Here is a 14,808-nt window from a genome sequence, read left to right as displayed (position 1 = left end):
CATGATAGATCTACTCTGCATCATGGTTCGATTTCGATTCGAACTTGATAATGATATCGAACTCGATACGGATCGGCCTCCCCGGGTTCGAGGTTAGTTTGTCCCACCTTTGGGATCTTACTTCGATAGATCATCGTTCGAACTCGATCGGACGTGCTAAGGCCGAGATCTATTTCGACCGTATATAATTTTATATTTTATCCGCGGCAATAAATAGGGTGTTCGTCGGTCGGTATGATATGATATTTAGACATTTCAGTTCAGTATTTTATGTATACGATTTCTTAAAATATTTTACAAAAATCATACCTAATTAAATTCGATATGGTTTGATTTTTCTCCTTTTTCTTTTGGATTATATTATTCAGCTCTGTAACTTCGATTTGCTCGACGAGCTCGAATACTAACTACTAACTAGTGCATAGAGCCATAGACCATAATATTCTTAATTAAGGTACACACAAATAAAAAAGTAAAAATATTATAGCTTTATATATTTGATTATTGATAAATTTTTTGTCTAAACGAGAAAAGTATCAAACTATAGAGAGAGAAAAGTACTTAAGGAATAAATTTGATTATTAAAAATATTTTATTACTTGTTTATAGTTATTGATGAAACAAAAGCTAATCTAATGTAACAATAGAACACAAGTAAGAAAACACCTTGAAATTGTAGAAATATTACTTACATGGAGAGTGCCTCAACATGAATTTCAAAGAAAATGACAATTCAAAGACCAAGAAACTACGCATAGTGATCTCATATATGTGAGAGAATCGAGTCATGCAAATTAGTCTAAAAGCTCAAACACAAGGCCAAGAGCAACAAATGCCTTGCTCAAACTATACATTCTCTTGAGCATTTTCTCAAGCACACACACACATTGATCTCATTTATGGTCTCGCTTAATATTTTTTACATGTGCAATAGAAAGTATATATGATATACCATAAATAAAATACATTGTATAATTTAGTATATATTTCGGTATTGATCAATATTAATATTCTTTTAAATATTGAATAACACACCTAATACCGAAATTTTTAAAAACTTAAATTAAATATCATATCAAATACTAAAATATCGAATATCAAATACAATTTTTTTAATTTCAATATGGTAATCCAACATTTACCAAATTATATACCGTCCTAGCAGTAAAAATGAATAAAATGGGTTGAAAAGGATTTTAAAACGAATCCGAACCCAGTAAGTGGCAAATAGAATTATCCACGATTCCCTCCAATAGAATATGTAGTTAGTTCCTCAGCAAAATCCTCAATCCATCCGCCAGAAAAAAATATCTGCAACTCTACATAATAGAGGCTGAGAACCTTGACAGTGATAGCTCTCATCTTCACCATTCCACAAAATACCTAATAAACCCTAAAAAAAATTCTTCCTAATATCAATTCAATCATCCCAATTTCAAATTTTCCTTTCCTCTAACCTTAATTCATAGTTTTTTCTTTCTTTCTACAGATGGACTTGGCTTATTCACCAATGGCCAAATGCATTTCGACGCCATTTCAATCTTTCACTCATCGACCACTCGCACTTTTTTCTAGGGTTTCCATTTCGGTACGCATTAAGCCCAAATTTGCAAATAATACTCATAATCGTTGGTTGAACATGTGTTCAGCTTCTAGCTCAGATACACATACACTTGTTGCTGGGCATAAATCTGTTGAAGTTGAAAGTAACAAAGAGGATGAATACGGGGACTTAAAATCATGGATGCACGAAAATGGGCTACCTCCTTGCAAAGTGGTTATTAAGGAAAGGCCTTCCCATAATGCTAAACATCGGCCCATTCACTATGTTGCTGCCAGTGAGGATCTTCAGGTCCATTTCGTATCCGGTTCATGGTTTTTCTTTGTTCCTTTTTCGTTTTCTTTGAGGTCAACTTGTGTTTATTTATTTATGATAAGGCGAGGTCAACTTGTGCTTATTGTAGGCTGGTGATATTGCTTTTTCTGTTCCGGATTCGTTGGTGGTAACGCTTGAGAGAGTTTTGGGAAATGAGAGCATTGGTAATGTGCTACACTGGTTTTGCAAGTACAGTTTCCATTTGTTAGCTACAGAGGAGTCAAACAGATTCTTTTGATGCGATTTTCTCAAGCATACTTTTAACTGCTAATACCCATAACTTAGCTTATAAATATGTAAATTCTCGACAACAACTAGATGTCAGTCCCAAACAAGTTTGGGTTGAATCCTCACTGACCACATTACTCCATTTAAACTCCTCTTATGCCAATATTATGCAAGTACAAATAGAAAATATTAAATGTTCTGTATATTTATAAATATGTAATGACTATTTAAGAAGCAAAATCATGGAATCAATGTCTAAATCGGCATACAAGTTAGTTGCACTGACCCTTGTACTCCTCAACATCATTCTTCTTGGGACGGAGTTAGTAAGTAAAAACTGTGTGGATTACTGACTCCCTTAAGTTAGAAAAAGAATTTGCTGTCATCCCCTCCCACCCTGTGTCCAATCCCGACATTCAGTTTACTTTTCTAAAGTCAGGGAAGTAGATTTTGTGTTGATTCAAGTGAGTCTAGTTTTAATAGCTTTATGCAACTGATGGTTGGTCAAGAATGCTTCGTTGGAATTAATGGGTGTTGTAATCTTTAGTAAGATATATAATTTGTCTTTGTTCTTGAAAAATAGAAAGTTGATGAGAAAAGTTTGTTTTACAGCTGAACTCTTGACAACAAACAAATTGTCTGAACTAGCCTGCTTAGCGCTTTATCTAATGTATGAGAAGAAACAAGGAAAGAAGTCGTTCTGGTACCCTTATATAAAAGAACTCGATCGCCAGCGGGCAAGGGGCCAGCTAGCTGTGGAATCGCCTCTTCTATGGTCAGACGCTGAACTAGATTACCTGACAGGGAGTCCTACTAAGGTATTTGAAGTTTCCAGCTGCTGACAGATATCAGAAGTTTAATTTTCATCGTTAAACAAGATTTTGGTGAAAATTTAGGCTGAAGTTTTGGAGAGGGCTGAAGGGATCAAGAGAGAGTACAATGAGCTTGATACAGTCTGGTTCATGGCTGGATCTCTGTTTCAGGTTTTCTAATTTCTTTCTAGTCTGATATTTTATCTTTTGTGCACCGTTGCACTCATCTTAGCAATTAGCCAGTTGCTTGATTGATTCTGATGTTAAACATTCTCTCTTGTGCAGCAATACCCGTATGATATACCCACTGAAGCATTTCCTTTTGAGATCTTCAAGCAAGCTTTTGTTGCAGTGCAATCTTGTGTTGTGCATTTGCAGGTTCATCACACACTGATAATGGCATTTTATTAAGTTTATATTTCTTATAGCTCTTTTGTATAAGAATGATTAAGACTAATTGAAGTCTTTACTGAAACCAGAAAGTTAGTCTTGCCCGGAGGTTTGCACTAGTCCCATTGGGACCACCATTATTATCCTATTGTAGCAACTGCAGAGCAATGTTAGCAGCAGTTAATGGTGCAGTGCAACTGGTCGTTGACCGCTCTTATAGGGCAGGAGATCCAATTGTTGTGTGGTATGGAATCTACCTTCTACCTTTTTTGTTAGTTTTCAAGTTTTTCTTTCAACTCAGAACACGGTAATTACGACAAGGTTGTGTTTCAAAGCTAGGATTGCACTCCAATTGGGTGGAAATACAAAGAACTAGTAATGGTCTATACTCTCTTTTTATATTGGAAATTTCACCTCTATTGGAGACTTTGAACTAGTTAAAATGGATAATAGATTTCTTTGTATTTATTTATTTTTTATAAGGGAAACTTTGGATGGATAGATGGACTTTGCTTTAGACATAACCAGATTTATTGTCCTGTACTGTTGTTTGGCAAGAGATCTCTTAGCAATATGTTACTGCATTTTTGTAGGTGTGGACCACAACCTAATTCAAAATTACTCATTAACTATGGTTTTGTTGATGAAGAAAATTCTTACGACCGCCTTATGGTGGAGGTAATATTTAAACCAATCTTCACACAATTGCATTAGTTCTTCAGTTTGAAATAATGTGCCTTTTGCACAATTCAGGCTGCATTAAATACAGAGGATCCTCAATATCAGGACAAGCGTCTAGCTGCTCAAAGGAATGGTAAACTATCAGTGCAAGCTTTCCAGGTAGAATTCTTTAGTTTTGAGGAATTTGGTTAGTGATTTGTTTTTGAGTTGAAGACGTTTTAATATGCCCTTGCGACAGGTGTGTGTGGGAAAAGAAAGAGAGGCTGTGTTGGAGATGCTTCCTTATTTGAGATTGGGATATGTTTCAGATCCTTCGGAAATGCAGACTGTCTTATCATCTCAAGGCCCTATTTGTCCGGTAAAAACTTCTGGCCGATCTTACTTATGCATGAAAGGGAAATTTTACATGGACAAAAGAAAGGGAGAGATTCTTGTAGACCTTAGCTTCTTCTCTTGTTGGAATCAAATAGGCACCTATGTCTTAATAATGATGTGTGATATGTTTAGCAGTAATCCATGCAATAGAAATTCAATTTTATGCATTTTTTACTCTCCAGTTTTACCAAAACATGTTTCATGGTGTCTAGCACGTATTGCGGAAATCCTATTCTCGGTAAAACAAGAATTAAAGGAGAAGGGAAAAGATTCATGGCTTCCCAACTAATCACTTAAACCACAATTTAAATTGGTTGATATCCAGTTACATAATAACAAAAGGTGAAAATCTTATTTCACCTTTTGATCAATACAGGTGAGTCCTTGTATGGAAAAAGCAGTTCTGGGCCAGCTAAGTGATTATTTCGAGGCAAGGCTGGCTAGTTATCCAACCACTCTAAGTGAAGATGAGGCTTTGGTAAAGTCCTGAAGCTTTTAGAGGTTGAATATTGATCTAAGGTCATCACAATGAGTCTAATATTGGTTTACTTCTCATAGTTGGCTGATGCTGATCTGGATCCAAAAAAGCGAGTTGCTACACAGCTTGTCAGGTTGGAAAAGAAAATTCTAAATGCATGCCTGGAAACTACAGTGAACTTCATTAATCAATTACCTGATCTCTCCGTATCTCCATGCCCGGCTCCTTTTGCTCCAACATTGAAATGATAGGTCAATCACCATCCTATCCTCCCCCCCCCCCCCCCCCTTTTCTCCTTTTTCCTTTCCCCTGGACCGTTTCTTCCTCAATTTTTTTTCCTGAAAAGGACGCTCAATTGCAGAGATTGTGGAATGAAATCTTCATTTAAAAGCTGTGGATAGATTGAGCATCTTTCTCAAGTGTATTGATACTGGGCCAACCAGACTGCTCATCGATGAGGTCAGTGAAGTTGATATTTCAACTCTATCTAGAATGTCTAGAATGAGTGTTGGTGTAACCTTTAATAGAAACATGAACCGCTGTCAGTGTACACTGATGATTTTGCTTCAAATCTTAATGAAGTATTCTTATCGTATCTTGTGATAAAACACTGAGAGCTGAGAGGGATAAAATGATGAAGTTGTTATGTAATTTGGTCTTATCTATTTATTAGAAGCTATATTAAAGATATGGACGAGGGAGGATGGTTGATTGCAAGAATAAGTAATCTAATACTCCAGAACAAGAAGAAATGAACTAGAAATATGAATAGCTTTCTGTGTACACTGATGATTTTTGCTTCAAATCTAAATGAAGTATTATTATCATATCTTGTGATAAAACACTGAGAAATGAGAGGGATAAAATGATGATAGTTGTTACATAATTTGGTCTTATCTGTTTATTAGAAACTATATTAAAGATATGGACGAGGGAGGATGGTTGATTGCAGAACAAGTAATGTTAGACTCCAGAACAAGAAGAATTGGACTATGGATATCATATCGTGAAAGTAGTGTTAGCTTAACTTGAATCAAGTGTGACTTTTGACGTCTGTGAGAGATAATAAGCAATCAAAATTAGTTTTGTATTGCCGTAATCAGTTGTCATGGTACCGGTGTTAGATTTTTCCAAGTTGAATTTCTGCAATATACTATCATTTGTTTTTTAAGCAAGTGCTGAAATTATTGGCACTATGCTTAATGTGGATTTGCTTGTGCTTTTCAGGTGAACTTAGCGACTGAACCAATGAAGTAGTCCAAAAGTATACATACGTTTGCTCTGTGCAATATGCTGGCAGTTCTACAAAATCCATTAAAGACCAATGTTCTTCGTTGTCATTCTCCTTGAGCCTAACTCTTTTCTTTTTCTCCCTTTTTCACTGTCACATTGAGTTTAATGATGATGCTTTTAGGTGTATAAAGAGAAGGTTCTTGCTCGATGCAGTGCATCATTGTGCTGGCCATCTATGTGATGTTAATCATTCTTTGTAAATATTGATTTTGATGTATCATGTTCAATCTGATTCTCCAGTCAGAGTATATGATGTAATGCATTGTGAAAATGTTTATGTTGATGCTGAATGTTGGACACTACACTAATCAAATATGGCATTAAATAAATGAAATGACTCAAAGCTATTATCGTAGTGCATAAAGGGAGTTCAGAAAGCCACAGAAATAGGGTGAGCCCATAGAAAAACAGCTTTTAAGGGATTGTTTGGTAGATTTCCCTCTGATAGCTGCATTATCCAGCAAGGTGAGTACTAGTGTACTTCGGGACCTCAAATTACTCTTAAAGGGGTCGTTTGGTTTAAAATCAGGGTGATTATAACTAGGATGGATAATCCTACCTTCCACTTGGAATAGATAATCTCATGATTTTAATATAAATCTTATGCTGGTTTTAGCTAATATCCACAACTAAACACTGGACAAATTTAATCCAAAATTATATTGCTGGGATAACCCCTAATCCCTGTAACAAAACGCTCCCTTATAGTCTCGTTCTATTCAAGAAAAGAATCCTGGAAGGAGGCTGTTCAGAACACAATAATTACTATAAAGCTGATCCCAAAAAGAACTGCTGATCCAAATCTATGATGATACTCCAAATTGGGTAGAAATATAAAGGACTACTAATGGTCTATAATCTCTACTCTTGGAATTTTCATCTCTATTAGAGACATAGCAACAAGTTTGAATCTTCTATGCTGTTGTTTGTCAACAGATCTTTTAGCAGTAAGCGTTCTTCAATATTAAGTGTTTACCCCAAAAAGTTACAGTTGAATTTGCGAAAGTGGTTTATAGATACGTGGATTAAATTGATATAACTAAGGATACGTGAATTGATTTGTTATAAATAAGTATAAAGTAACAACAATTAGTAATGGAATCAAGTAAATATAAAGCAAGAATATAATAAAGTTAGCCTGGGCCATAAGAACTAGGAGGAATCTCTCTATGGGGATGACTCCGGTTGAATACTCAGCCTTTAAGAACACTTCAAATCCGGAATAAAAGAATATAGAAAACAAAGTAGGCGAAATACATAAAACAGTCTCTTTAAGTCGTTCTCAACGATTAGATAGACATCTCAACTAACCCCTTTACCATTTAGTTACTTCAAGTGGGTATTAAGTGTATCAAGTAGACACCTCACATTGACATGGCAAATTACGTGTATTTTAGTTATATTTGGGTGCGTGAGGCTTTTATCAGACTTTTCTCCTGTTTTCAGAAGAATAAATAATTTTACAACCGCTAATGGAGTTCAAATTGGATACTCCGACGAGTTTGATCGGTTACCCGACCCGCTTATACACCTAATCTTCAACCAAATCTCCGACATCAAAAACCTAATCCAGTGTCGCTCCGTTTCGAAACGGTTCAATTCTTTAGTGCCTCAAGCCGATTCGCTCCTCCCCCGGGCCATCTCCACCACTGACTTCGACGACGACGACTCCTTCTTCATTGCCTTTCTCATATCCATCATCAAGTTCCTTCACCACTTCGTTTCCCCGAGCAAGCCTCTCCTAAATCCGACCCGATATCAGAATTCGCCCGCCTTGGTTTAGTTGAAACTAAGGAAGAAGTCTTTTCTTTCAATGTCTATTTATTGTTAATTACACGTATAATTTTTTTTTATTATAAATTATACATGTCATTTTTAATTGATTCATACGACACGTTATTGGCAAGTGTAACTCGCGCATATGGTCTGCTGCACTCGGGTGCTTATTTGATATACTTAGTAGCCACTTAAAGTGTCTAAATGATAAAGGGGTCAGTTGAGGTGTCTGTCTAATCGTTGAGGACAACTTAAAGGGGCCGTTTATGTATTTCGCCAACAAAGTTAAGTATGATAGTTTGCTATATGATATCCTGATGTCTTACAATAGAATGAAAACCTTATAGTAGAGCTATGGGGTGCATGATCCACAAATCATGCTCATTTAATTACCAATATTAATGGTGCAATAAAAGGTACTAAAAAGGTGATAAAGAATATTAACAGATAATATAGCCTAATAAAGGCCAGTAGAATCGTGGGATCTTCTGTAACGTTTCTGTAACGGTCATATCTTGAATTATTTCTTATTAGGCCAAAGGTTTGTATCCGGTATCATCATGGTTGAGTCACCACTGACTGGTCATCCTTGACATGTGTAGCTTCCCAATTCACCCAACTTTTGAGACTGATTTTTATTGTATACATATAGTCCCCCCACTTTTCGGTTACTCACTGTGATGTAACCGGAAGTGGAAGGTTTTATTTTTTCCACCCTCGCCACTGCCTCATTAAAAACCTTACCGAAAAAACCCAATCGAGACAAAAATCAGGCGAAGGAAAAAAGAGTGCAGAGCTTAGGGATTCAGATGACAACTCCGCCACTTATTTTTCTTTCGTCAATGACCGGTTGGTGCTGAAAAAGTACCACCACCATAGAAAGCTTGATCTCAGGTTTTTAGTGTTCCCCCAAAACTTTTAATCTTTGAGTTTTGAGTCTTGAGTTTTTAGTTGTACCCGAAATCTTTCTTTGAATTTTGACTCTTGGGTTTTTAGTTGTACCCAAAAATTTCATAACCTCACAGCTTTAGAGACCGGGAATGTTAATGACCAGAAATTTGGTACTTCTGATTTTGATAAAGTCAGGGAATTTAATGCATCTGGTTAACTTTACAATCGGAAAACAAGGCATCCGAACTTTAGCCATTTGATTGGATGGCTTCATAAGAGATGGCCTTTATGAATGCAATGCTTATGAAGAGGACGTCTCATGTTCATCTGGGCATAATTGTTCGAATTCGTAATCTTTATTTGCTTTTAAGTGTGAGAAAATTTTAGGAATGATTATTTTCATTGAGACATATACGAGAATATTTTAGAAGGTGCAAGTTTTGCTTCATTCTATTCCTTGAACGTACCCAAGTATTTACACTTTGCATATACAACAGTTTACTGGAAATGAACCAAAATACATTGTAAGAGAATTGCGGACGAACAGACATGTATTAGATCTAGCTGGTTCTTGATTTCAATTCCTTCTATTATTTTTTTCGGGGCTGATCTAGCAGTCCCCAGTCCTTTTCTTTATTCCGAAGCTAGTTCAGGCTATCTCCGGTATCCTGTACGAGTATAATAGTTTTAGGCATAGTATTTTTTTGTCACTGTTCCGAAGCCATCTTCAGATGCTTCCGGTACTTATTGTTGTGGTTTCTGCTGCTTTGATGCAACAGTCCCTAGAGTTTGTAGACATTATTGTCCTTCATCAAAGTTATTTTCTAGATACTCACTATGGGAACACTCCTGCCTCCTCTCAGTCCGTGATCCTAATGGGTATGGTTCAAATCGGTGTCTGGAATGCCTCCAATCAAAGTTCGGTTGACCTTGATTCCCAGCAGTAGAAACTGTCGATATAATTACCTGCTCATATTCTACGAGAATTTTTGACTCGTACCCGTTGTGAACATCTTTTCACGTTGTTGAGGGGAACTCTAGCAGGTTTTCCTTGAGTTTGTGCGAGGAATCCGAACTTAAAGGAATTAGACCCTTGGTGAAAGCCTCCGCTGCCCATTCATCCGATATTACAGACAACAACATGCGTTCCTTTTGGATCCTTATCACGAACTCCCGCAGCCTAGGCTATTTTGAACATATCCGCTTTCCTTATTAACACTTTTTTGCTCCGGCATGTACCTTGATAAAAGAATCTACAAGTATTTCAAAAGAATTAATTGAGTGTTCAAGTAAAAGTGAGTACCATATTAAAGCCCCTTTTGTTAGGGTTTAGCCAATTTATTTTAATAAGACTGATTCAATCTCATGTGGAGCCAAATCGTTTTCTTTTACAGCTCTAGTGTAAGTTGTAATATGTTCATGTGAATCCGATGTTCCACCATACTTTGGAATATACGACATCTTGATTCTCTTTGGGATCAACTTCGGACCGCGCTAAGTTTGAACGACAATTGTATAAGCTTCTTTGAGTCTGGGCCTTTTAAGACCAGAGGTGCCCTCGGGATTTGATCCATCCGAGCGTGAAACTGTTTTGTATTTTAATCCATTCGAACGTTTATTTCTCTCATACACCTCATGAGCTCGGTCTTAAGAGGACCGTCTGCATTATTTTCATTTCCAGATCCACTGCCTGCACCACCTGCTTGGTAGTTATTCGATCTCAACTCTTTCCATGAAGCGACATTATGGGTTCTTGGAGCTATTTGATTTATTAGCATGCCAGGAGAGGCTCGAGATCCGTCATTTGAATTATTTAAAGCCACCGATAACGCTTGTTGGAGCTCAGTCATTATCCAGTCCTGTCTTGAGAGATAATTTATGATCTCCCTTTGTTGTGCTCTCAAAACTTTTACAGTATTGGCAACGGGTTCGTCATCCAAATTATCAGGGGTAGGACTCCTCGCATGTCGAGTATATTTTTCTACCCGGTTCGTGGTTGACTCATTCTCGTTAATATGGATTTCACTAGTTGAGTCATCCTATTGAGTTCCATCATGAAAATTATCCACATGCTTGTTGTTGTTGTTGTTTGCTCTAACATTGAGCAAGTTGTTGACATCATTATTTACCATAGCTATTTTATGCTTGCAACAGAAAAACTTCAAAGCACATTAGTAAAAGACGAGCAGATCAAATTAACACCACAATTATTTATACTCCACGGCGGGTGTCAAATTGTTTACCCCAAAAAGGTATAGTTGAATTTGTAAATGTAGTTTATGGACACATTGATCTGATTAATAAGATAGCTAAGTGTACATGAATTGATTTGTTAGAGATAAGTATAAAGCAACAACAATTAGTAATGAAATCAAGTAAATATAAAGCAAGAATGTAATAAAGTTAGCCTGGGCCGTAAGAACTCGGAGGAATCTCTCTTTGGGGATGACTCTGGTTGAATACTCCGTCTTTAACAACACTTCGAATTCGGAACAAAAGAATACAAAGAACAAAGTAAGTATAATGTTTTGCTGTATGATTTCCTGATGTTTTATAATAGAATGAAAGCCTCCATTTACACTAGAACTATGGGGTGCATGATCTACAAATCATGCTCCCTTAATTATCAATATTAATGTCGCAATAAAAGGTATAAAAGGTGATAAAGAATAATAAAGGGTAACGTTTCTGTAACGGTCATATCTTGAATTGGTTCTTATACGGTGTCACCATGATTGAGTCACCACTGACTCGTCATCCTTGACATGTGTCACTTCCTAATTCACTCAACTTTTAAGACCGGTTTTTCCCGTATACAAAAAATAGTGATGATTTTCGAAGTGGGACTGAAATGCGTAATAAGATAGAGGGAGAAGTATAAATTTCTTAAGAGGGCAATACGTGGGAATGAAATAGGTCAATTCAGCTAATTTCGATCTTAATGGTTGCACTAATAATTTTTCAGTTGACACACCTTAAAATGTATTCGTTAATACATACAATACAATTGGGTATAAAAGAGAGATCCATAACATTGATAACGTAAGGTTTGCTGTGATTCTGATATTTGTCATCCCCCTTCTTTGTTTCTGAGCTTCTTCTCATCCCCTTCCTCTTGTTACTTTAATTTCCTGTTTTTCTCAGCTCTGCAATTGTCCAAGTTGATTATCATTTCCAATTGTGTTTCCTGTTTCGTAACTGAATCTCGTATTTTCACTGTTGTGTTGAGTCCATTTCATTTTTCTCTATTTGGAGTTAGAATAAGAGATTAATGTAGCTTTAATTCTTTGTAACGGAATTTTTGAACCGGGGACATTTCTTACAAAATGCAAAATTATCCTGAGGTTTCTAGTAACAAACATATTCTGCTTTAGTTTGGCTGTCTTGACATTTATTTAGCTCTTGCTTTCTTCATATCTCTGGTTGTATGACTTAACTTTCCCAAGCTACAACCTTGTCCCATTATAAAACTTACAATAAATATGTAATCACTAATAATTAAATTTGAATATTGACCTAGGAAGCGTGTTCTTACAAGAATGCTTGGGTCTGGCTACTTTTTTTTTTTTTTTTTTTTTTTTTTTTGTATTAAAATTTTGATATGTAGTTTTCTGGTTTTCACTCTAAATAAATGTGGAAGCTAACTCTTTTGGGCCAAGTGCCAACGAGTATCCCTAAAGAAACTGCAAATTAAGCAGCAAAGGAATGGAAAAGGAGATTAAAGGAGGGATAATAAAAGAATGATTAGTACGCCAAGAAAACGAAGCATGACCAAATTGTGATTGTGGTGGTTAGGTATTCCCTCTTTTCAATTTAGACTTTCGGATATATTTCTACAATTAGAAATTATTAAAGTTTAAAGTTTTAATTTTACCATTTTAATTTTAATGAGAAACTTTTATAACCACACAAATGTTATAATCAGTAGCGAAATCACATGGTCACAAAGGTGGTCAACTGACCACCCTTCGTCGGAAAATTGCACTGTGTATATAAGTAAAATATTATATTTTAAAAGTATATAACACATATTAAACGCCTTTTGTCGGAATTTTTTTTCACTTATTTCAAATTTGAATACCCTTGAAAAAATTCCTAGTTTCGCCATTGATCATGACCTCATAAAGTTTTTACCCCATAAGTTTTTAAGACCACAAATTTCAAAAGTCTTTTTTTTTTCTTAAATTGTACCGAATCAAACTACATCGTCTAAATTGAAACAGACGGAGTATTTAATTATAGGAAACTCCGTTCACTAATAATGACCAACCGATGCGCTCTCTCTCTCTTTTTTTTTTAAAAAGCAAATATACTACTAGGTTATTACCCTAGTAGCTATTATATATAATAAATCCCATAACAGGTAAAATTACATAATGTTTAAGTAACCTACAAACAAACAATGTAGGAGTAGCGTAATGAAAGATGGAAAATACAAGGTTAATAATTTGCACCATCCAAATATTGCCTACGACTGTGAACGTACACACCAGTTGCCAACAATTTGTTGTAGCACCTACAAAGCTCTCACCAGGCGCCATTTGTCGCAATCCAAGGATTAGGTATGTTTAAATCCAGTAGTTCTACAGCAAAGTATTTTGGACATTGTGATCTTGAGGCTGAAAATTCCAGCATCATTGTTGATACATTGAACATGTCTTTGGGATGAAAGCATAATAGCGACAGAGCTGCCTGCTTGATACATGAGGACAACATAGTGTCTTCTCATCTCTAAATTGAGTATGCATGCACACTAATATCACTGATAATGAGATGACACTATATTGTCAATACCAAGACCAGATGTGTGCAACAATTTTTTCTGTATTTCATGTGAGTAGATATCCTCAGTTTGATATACATCATACGCCAAGAGGCTGTTCATCTGTGCAGCCATACATTGTGTAAAATGCAATCACATTTAGTATAAGCCGTATCTATGAGATGGCTGCTTGACTTCATGATTCTGTATGGTGTTAAATCACCCCCAGAATAAGCATGATAACATGCGAATACCACCGATGCTCTCTCTTTCTTTCTGTTTGTTTCGTTTTTTTTTATGAAAAAAAATAATTACATCAAAGAACGGGGAAAAACGAAAATAAAATGATATATTAATATAGTATGCTACTATTATGCTACTAATAGAGTTTGACCTCTCTATCTTTTAACTGGAAAAAACAGAGAGCTCATCTGTAAGCTAATTCTCAATCCTTTTTATCTCGTTTTTATTTTTCAACATTGGCAAGATATTTTATTCGTTCTCAGAACACATAATTTTTTATTTTAGTTATCTTGTTATTATTTTTTTTCCATAGTTTTTCCATTACAGTATTTCATTTCAACAATGTTGTGGCTATGATTTTATAAGTCAAGGGTTTATGAAAAATAATTTTTTTACCTTAACAAAATAAGGGTGAAATCTGCGTACGTATTAATACTCTGTTCATACCTTACTTGTAACAATATACTAAATATGTTATTGTTATTATTTTTCTCGAGACACATTAAATGGCAGGCAAGATTATCTTACGAAATGGTAAATACTTCCTACGTTTATTTTTACTTGGCCAATATAAATTTTACACTCCTTAAAAAATAATAAATAAAGTATATAATTTACTATAATATCCATATTAATTGATGCATACTTTTAATAAATTTAAAAAAAATAATTAATACTGTTTGCATAACAGAAATTTTTATTTTTATTTTTATTTAATATACTAAAAGTGATAAATAAAAATAAAAATTTATTTTTAAAATAAAGACAAGCAAAAGTTAACATAGGGAGTACACAAAGTGAGTAGGAGTATGTCAAGTTTTGGAATAGCGTGAAAATTTTGGCATTATCTGTTGGGGTATTCCATATATAGGTTGAGTTGTTGGAGTATGGTTGGACCACATCTAATACAACGTGGAAGGAAATGGACTGAGTCGTACATCCTCGAATATAGATTCGAGTAAAGCTTTCTGGAAAGGGAAAAGGAAAACGATTCTTCATATTT

General features: G+C 35.4%; 1 protein-coding gene across 1 annotated transcript; it reads left to right on the top strand.

The window, feature by feature from the left end:
* The first annotated feature begins 1,203 nt into the window (after positions 1 to 1,203).
* LOC107767517 (uncharacterized) lies at positions 1,204 to 6,435 on the top strand. Its single transcript, XM_075234436.1, has 13 exons — positions 1,204 to 1,852; positions 1,965 to 2,040; positions 2,717 to 2,922; positions 3,001 to 3,087; positions 3,202 to 3,294; positions 3,396 to 3,550; positions 3,900 to 3,984; positions 4,060 to 4,146; positions 4,226 to 4,345; positions 4,739 to 4,840; positions 4,921 to 5,091; positions 5,202 to 5,299; positions 6,068 to 6,435. Exons 1-11 carry the CDS (start codon positions 1,490 to 1,492, stop codon positions 5,086 to 5,088), a joined length of 1,542 nt encoding a protein of 513 aa, XP_075090537.1. The 5' UTR covers positions 1,204 to 1,489; the 3' UTR covers positions 5,089 to 5,091; positions 5,202 to 5,299; positions 6,068 to 6,435.
* Positions 6,436 to 14,808: the final 8,373 nt, after the last annotated feature.

The sequence above is a fragment of the Nicotiana tabacum genome, chromosome 17, assembly GCF_000715075.1.
Source record: "Nicotiana tabacum cultivar K326 chromosome 17, ASM71507v2, whole genome shotgun sequence".
Classification (NCBI taxonomy): domain Eukaryota; kingdom Viridiplantae; phylum Streptophyta; class Magnoliopsida; order Solanales; family Solanaceae; genus Nicotiana; species Nicotiana tabacum.
The sequence above is the reverse complement of the archived record's forward strand: the minus strand, read 5'-3'. Positions and strand labels throughout refer to the sequence as shown.

What these genes read in the sequence shown, in the direction of transcription:
- LOC107767517 (XM_075234436.1), top strand. Translation starts at nt 1,490, where the DNA reads ATGGACTTGGCTTATTCACCAATGGCCAAATGCATTTCGACGCCATTT. An exon ending in CTGCCAGTGAGGATCTTCAG is followed by an intron (nt 1,853 to 1,964) that starts GTCCATTTCGTA and finishes TGCTTATTGTAG; the next exon opens with GCTGGTGATATTGCTTTTTC. An exon ending in CTTGTGTTGTGCATTTGCAG is followed by an intron (nt 3,295 to 3,395) that starts GTTCATCACACA and finishes TACTGAAACCAG; the next exon opens with AAAGTTAGTCTTGCCCGGAG.